The 7,611-nt window shown below is 47.7% G+C and overlaps 1 protein-coding gene across 1 annotated transcript; it reads right to left on the bottom strand.

Annotated features, from left to right (window-relative positions):
* Window positions 1–2,930: 2,930 nt before the first annotated feature.
* On the bottom strand, window positions 2,931–5,090 carry SAPIO_CDS10566 (uncharacterized protein; the record flags this gene model as incomplete). Its single annotated transcript, XM_016784136.1, has 3 exons — window positions 2,931–2,989; window positions 3,248–4,392; window positions 4,450–5,090. 3 exons carry the CDS (start codon window positions 5,088–5,090, stop codon window positions 2,931–2,933), a joined length of 1,845 nt encoding a protein of 614 aa, XP_016638958.1.
* Window positions 5,091–7,611: the final 2,521 nt, after the last annotated feature.

Genomic DNA, 7,611 nt, shown 5'->3' with positions numbered 1-7,611 from the left:
AGATTACTTATACTTATAGTAATCTATAAGTAATCTAGGTTATATAAGATTATAGTAAGCTAAAGTAATCTAGGGAAAGCTTAAAAAGGAAATATCTATATAAACTATAAGTTTTATTATATATCTAATTTATCTTTTAAGACTTTCTAGTAGTTAATTTAAATATAACTATACCTCTATACTTAAATATATACTTCTTACTAATATCTTATAAATACTACTAGACTACTTTATTTACTTTATAATAAATACCCTTTAATTTTAATACTAGCTATACCTACTTAATATATTAGACCTTAGTATTAAGATTATAATAATACCTACTAAGAGAAATTAATTTATTTAATTTTTATTATTTAGCTATTTCTTAAGTAATCTTAATAATTAGGCGCCGGTAGAATTTACTAGAATGATTCTTTAATCTTAGAAGATCTAGCTTATTTTTTAATATTATAGTGCTGATCCTTATTATATTTTTGATTATCTTTATATATCTCTCTTATATAGTACTAGTTATAGTTATAAATATAAATAAGCCTATATTCCTAAAGGCTATATCCTATAATATGATAACTAATAAATATATTCTATAGACTACTTATCTATTATTTTTATAGGTTACTCGGGGTTTATAACCTACTTTTTATTCTTTAGAAAGAAATTAGTATATAATAGCCCGGTGAGTTGTTATAAGTTAAAGCTTTAACTGTTGATTTCTAACTCTTTAGCTAAATATTTAGATTATCAAGCGCCGCCACGACCCGGTCATCTAAGCTGAAACGCGCGATGGGAGAGAAGAAATCTCGAATAAGAGGACATAGGGAAAAGAAACCGCTCGGGCCGCCACAAGCCTAGGTCGTGTGTCGTACACGATATAAAGCAACTCTTTATGAGTAGCTATAGACTCAATCTAGCCCGAATATATGTATTTCATTCCACTGCCCCTTTTATTTTGATACGCGGGGTTAGGTATTTAACCCCTTTTGAACTGTAAATGAATGTACCTTTTGCATAATGGGTCTCAGATGCATATCCTATCACTCGAAGCCAGCTTACACGAATTAACTCCCAGCCTCCTTTAAAACTTGTCGGTGGTGGCGGAGGAGCCGCTGCGCTGCTGATGGGGCTTGACAAGCCTTATGATTGGAGGATATTCAACCACGTAGGCAGATGATGACGAATGACTCGTTTTGGCCCCTTGGAATACGAGATTACATATAGCATCATCTAGAGTCTTATCCGAATTATTCTCAGCGGCTTCTACCAGATTCACGACTATGCTAGTGCGACGCATTAACATGGCGAACCGCAGCATTCGGACCCATCGTCAACACTATATTGATAACCTCCGTATTTTTCTTACCAGCGTTGTCATAGTTCATCACACAGCCATCCCGTATGGCGGCACTGGATCGTGGCCCTTTAAATCCGCACTATTCCAGCACTCGTCCTCAGTACTGCTGGTTTTCAATGCTATTAACCAGGCATTCTTTATGGGCTTGTTCTTCTGGATCTCGGGTAGAATGTCGGCACAAACGCTCGCGAGGCACTTACCGGTCAAGTTCTGCGTGGGAAAACTTATTCGATTGGGTATCCCGACAGTTGTATATACCCTGGCCGTCCACCCAGTTGCAGGCACGCTGGCTTTGTCATCCTGGGATCTCGAGTCTGTTGTCGGATTCCTCAAGCAATACTATAAGGGATTGAGCGGTGTGAGAGGACCAGTCTGGTATACTGCTACCCTGATGATTTTCGACATCGTAGCTGCCGGGGCTACCAGTGTGATTCGATCAGCCACTTGGTCCGAATACAGCCTTTTACGGTCACTCGATATACTAGGCTATCTAGTGATGTCTGGGTGGGCCTGGATGGCTGTCGCCGGCATCAGCTTTCTCGTCCGTACTCATCTTCGTGTCGGCGATACCATAGATCTCCTCAATCTCCAACCGGCCTACGCGGCCCAATACATGTTTGCCTACACTCTCGGTCACCTCTCATTCTATAAGATGCAATGCAGGCTTTCAGGACCATTCAATCGTTCGACTTCCACATTAAGGGCAGTGGAGGGCGCTCAGCATTCCACAGCGGGAGGTGCTATGTCGCTTCTAAAGGCTCTAGGCCTCTCCCTTCTCACCCTTACCCCCAATTTTATTCCTCTCCTCTTGACAGGGCCTAGCCGTCGGATGGAGGAGACACGCGAACAGATTAAGGGTGGATGGAACCTTCCAGCCTCGATATACGCAATCTGGAACGAGTTCTCATTTGTTACCATCGGTCCAGCGCTGGTGGCATATTTTGAACTGGTGCACAGCTATCCGGCTACGTCCTGGCTATTTCAACCCCGCTATTCATACGCGGCATTCCTTGTCCACCCGCCTGCGAGCGTGGCGATAGAGGTCCTAGCCGATAAAATCCTTAGTATGGCGGGCATGCCAAGGCCGGCAACAGGTATGACGGTGTGGCAGACGGTCGGACCTGGGATAATGACCGCAACTATGGGGATAGTCAACACGTGTGTATCTTTTCTAGTTGGGAGATGGGTTGTAGAGTATGTGCCCTGGATCGGCAAAATAGTATAGTGCTCAATGATTTCAGAGGACGATGCAGAGCATTGCCATGTTTGCCCTTGGCCGTTTTACCTAGGTATTTTGGACACTCGAGGGTCTGTTACTAGATGAGATGGGGCTCCGCGGGTGGAGGTGCTACTCCATTCATAGAAGATTAGCTCCCAGAGGAAGAACGAATTAATACCGGGCAGCGCGTATCTATCGGTAGAGATGGTACAAGTCGACTTGGAGCCAAGAACGGGGGGCATCGACATCATGAGCATCACCGTGTTAATCGAGGAACGGTGGGGGTCATATTATCCCGAATATGGGTGTTCTGTGACTGTGGAGGCTCTTCTAAGTTCTCGAGCTGGGCATGAGAGCCTAAAAGGCCGCCGCCGTCAAGTCGTGGGTGCGAGCTTCCTCGGCGTTTGACTTGAGGGCTGAGCGTAAGGCAGATATACCCTAGGCCAGTTTATCATTTATGAAGCTTATTACTTGTAAATATCTTATTATAATTAAGTGTAGTTACTTTTTACTTTATATTATATTTCTTAGCTTTAATAAACTATGAATTAAAAAAAAAAAAATAAAAATCCAGAGATGAAAAGTTTATAGCCTCAGGGCCTTTATTAAAAACTATTCTTGAAAGCTGCCCATTTTCTCTAGCACGAACTCATCTACTTGAGTCACCAACCTACCCTTTGGTTTGAATGAGACATCTTTCATGTCGCCATTGCTACCGAATCCTACTGGACCCAGCTTTACTCTCCCCGTCACCGTCTGCAGTACTTGGTCGGCGATCTTCTCTGACTCGAGGGAGTCACCTCTCCATGCCACGTGCTGGTCTGGCCGAATGAGGACTAAATTGCGTCCGTACAGTTGTTTGGCCAGCAGCTCATGAGCGAGGTTCACCACTTTCACCGGGATAGACAATTGTTTCGCGGTAGCCGAGAGCAGGTTTTGCCCTACGTCCTCCTCAGTAAAGACCAGTAAGGTCCAATGGGCACCAAACAAATCGAAGATGGCTTCGCCATTCGAGAGGAAGATGTGTGGCGGCCGGCTCCCTGGCCAGGTAGATGGAGTATAGTGACGTGCGGTCCAAGGCGGCTCAGCCCCATCGGCGTCTCCGCGAAGGATAACTGGAGACGTATATCTATAGTCCATCTCGATTCCGAAGTCCTTGTTCTCTCCGTCGTTTTCCTGGTAGTACTCATGGATGCGACGCCGGAGCTCACTCCCTTCTTGGGTGTCTTCATCAACGCGACGTGGGTCTCCTCCGGCCAAGATCTCCTTTAGCTGATTGTGGACCTGGAAATGGACACCTGAGTGGCTCATATTCCGAATCGCGACTGGCTTGCGCTCCTGTTCATAGGATCTTAGGAGTCCAGGCCCAGCTTGACCATTGACCACAGCCGCAAGTTTCCAACCAAGATCGAAAGCGTCGCCGATGCCCGTGTTCATACCGTAGCCGCCCGTTGGGATATTCTGATGCGCTGCATCACCGGCGATGAAGACACGAAAGTTTGGGCTTGACCAGGTCCGCGCGACGGCGATGTTCGGCCTCCATACTGAGCGGACAAGAATCTCGTCGATCTCAATGGGATAGTCGCCATGAAGACCACCGAGAACCTTATACACTGCCTGTTTGGCATCCATCTTGTCCAGTTCGGAGTCCAGTGGCATGAAAAGATGAGTCGTCCACGTATCCTCTTCGTCCTGCGAAATAATGCATGCCTCGAAGCCGCCGGACTCCCCCAGAAAGAAAATATGCCAGAAACGCCCTTGTCGGTGGAGTCGGGTCAGGTCGCGGGATTTAAAGTGAACAAGTAAGGCGCACGTTGGACTGGGGTCAAACTGATTAGCCAGGGTCTTGCAAAGAGAAGCTCTCGTTGGAACTTACACTGGATTAATATCCAAGGGCATATGAAGCGACTTGCGTACCCTGCTCGATGCACCATCGCAGCCGGCCACGTAGTCTGATCTCCAAAGCGTTCTGATACCGGTATCTACCTCGGTGATTCTAGTGAGAACACCGTCATCAACCCCCTCTACAGATTCCACCTTGCAGCCATAGTGGAGGTCTACAAGGGGATCCTCGTCGCATTTCGCCTTCAGCCATTTCTCGAAAATGGCCTGAGAGACTCGCTGCCAAGGCTCAAGTGGCTGCGTGCCGTCGTTGTTCGCCAGTATGCGTTTGCGGAATTCGTCAACCCCGGGCAGCTCCCACGAGGTTATACAAGAAGGGGCGGATAGGCCTGTCGAAATGAGTACATTCTGGTTGATGTGGCCGGGAACACCCTGCTTGCGCAAGTCATTTGCCAACTCAAGCTTGCGGAACAGTTCCATGGATCTTGCATTGGTCAAATCCATCTTGGGCCAGCTCGTGGTGGTTTTGTTGCGCTCAAAGAGTATAGACTTGACTCCGTAGAAAGATAAGACGCGGGCCAGGATGAGCCCAACTGGGCCGCCTCCAGCAATCAGCACAGTTCCAGCCGGCGCGACGCGGGCAACCTCGCCAGTATTTGCTTTCTCGAGAGTCATGATAGGTATGATTCAAGTTTAGAAGAATGATTGTGCTAATAAAATTCGGGCGGATGGATGCTATATTGAAGCGTAGATTCAGATTGACAGAGACCAAGCTACCAGTGGGGGGGATTTTCAATTATTATGAATAGAGTCTGTTGACACATGCGTTCGAGGTTGAGCGTAGTCCTAACTTTCCTCGGGCGTGCAGGTCCGAAGCCGCCCCTCCATACTCGGGCACTGCGGCGCCGCGGGGTTACGCCCTCCTCTAAGGGATGCCCACTTAGTGCGAGCCCGTCGGCCCGCGGGTTCGAATTGATGCATCTCGTGGTTAGAAATTACCGCCAGAGGTAAAGCTCTTCATGGGGAGACGCAGTACGCGATGGTTGAGCGGGACTACGACTAGATTACAACCATAGAGGCGACACATCGTAGTTGGAAAAGCGCTGCATGTAGTTGAGTGTGATGATGGTTTCTTATTCAAAGCCGCTCGCCAATATCTTTTATGTCATCGAAGCAGAGCGACATAAGGTACCTTGGAGCTGCGTGAGACAACGAGACTTAAGCCCTTTAAGCTTCTACGTAATCATTGATGCACCGTATCCTCAAAAGCTAATATACTTATATAACTTTAAAGATTTGGTATCCAATCCCAAGAGTCTTGCCATCATCACAACAAATCACGCTTCCCATTCCCAGAAATCCCACTGAAAAGTCTTGCTGCCGGATGACATGTTTTATGTCGCGTAAAAGTGCTCTTTCCCAAAGTCAAGGCCACTTCCCGGGGAAAGAATCATGGCCGGAGGCGCAAAAGACAAAAGTGCCAATGTATTGCAAGTCAAGATTGATGCCACCTAACCCGACCACGCCGACCCCCGCACCGGCAGCATCAGCGCCCCGACCAGATTCGAAAAGCATGTCCAGTCTTGTCGGCCCATTAATGATTTTTCGACGTGCTTTCTTCCCGCTAGAAGGATGAATTTTAGACATGGTGTAAAGTATGGGTGCCTACTGTTGAACGCTGAACACTGTTAAAGCGTAGTTCCAATCACCCCTGGAAACGCCCTCGAGGCATTAGGCAGCCAAACAGCCATGATGAAAGCAGTTGTCAGCTCCAGAGAAATCATAGTGGCCAGAGTTTCTGAGAGAATATTTGTGTCGCTAAACTGAACGAGGACTGCGATGTTGATTCACGTTGATGTAATAATCGTGTCCGTGATTCGGCATTCGTTGGGCGTTGCCACGAAGGCTCGGAGTCAGCATCTCGGGCCCAAGCTGCCACAACAGGCCCAAAGTCGATATTTCGCGATTTTCAAACATCGAAAACAGTCAAGCCAGCAACTCGGACGTTGGGGACTTGCGCGAGGGACGTCAGCTTTTACCTTAGGTAACGTGGCATAGCCTTCTTGTAGCTTACATATTAGTCGAACGCCATGCTTCAGCAGCGTCTGACGTAGTGTCTTGGTACCTGGTTCTCCACCTTCTCTGTACTGCTTCTGTCGGCTCGGTGAGAGAGACAAGAGCATAGGCTTGTTATACTCCTTTTCTGTTGCGACTCGATTCGCTGAGGCGTCATCTTCGTTCAGCGGAATTGATGATCGACTGGCGACTCTTCAATGCCTATGGGCTTTTTGGGTCGCCCCGTCACAAGGCTTCAGCGCCCATGATCGACGGCTGGCGCGGGAGGAAGCGGGGTTTCTGAGAATAGCCACTTCTAATGTCCGCGTCACTCGTTAGGTATCATAAAATATAAAGCTCTGTTCGATAGAGCTTTTAGGAACTCATGGGGTGCGTCTCTTTTGCCAGCCTGGCATCACATCTGATAGTTTCCGCTTGCTCAGATGATGAGGAACTCTGGGCTCGGTTCTCGTGCCAGATCATGTCTGCTTTATTTTCATCCAATGGATAATTGAAGGCTGGTTAATATTACTGAAGCGGATTTGCGAATGGGAAAAGTGGTCCTCGGCAAGTATCCTAGCTCACATGACGTCTTTTCGACAAGGAGGTGTAGCAACCGCAGACGGTCTAGCTACCTCGCTGGATGTGGCCGAAAGAGCCTCCCACGTAGGGGCACGAGGTTCATGTGGTCTGTCGGCTTGAGATGTTGCTCAGTACGAAGCAAAGAAGTCTAGAATTGCCTTTAGGCGCCGCCACATTCCCCTGGTCAGCCCGAGCCCGAGCCCGAGCCCGAACCCGAATTTTCCCAATCGGGTAGTTGGTATACTATACACTGAGCCGTAACCACCATTGCGGGTAACGCCGGCCCGGTGTCAGGTCCAAGAGCCCAAAGGAGCACCCGAGTGCTTACAAGTGTGACATCCATCGACTCGAGTACCGAGTACGGGCCTTAACTGGAAGACTCGGAGCGTATGCGATTTCTAGAATGCCCATCTTTGAATTGTCAAGCGCATCCTCTATCAAAACTCTTGTATACTGACACGAAACAGTACCGCCTTGTTCGATCCTCAGCCCTTTGAAAGCTTGCATCAATAAGCTGGTACAGGGGGAAAGCCGCAATGCCCAGCAAGTGAATTGAGAA

The sequence above is a fragment of the Scedosporium apiospermum genome, assembly GCF_000732125.1.
Source record: "Scedosporium apiospermum strain IHEM 14462 chromosome Unknown SEQ_SAPIO_0165, whole genome shotgun sequence".
NCBI lineage: Eukaryota > Fungi > Ascomycota > Sordariomycetes > Microascales > Microascaceae > Scedosporium > Scedosporium apiospermum.
This window is presented reverse-complemented; position numbering and strand designations above follow the sequence as displayed.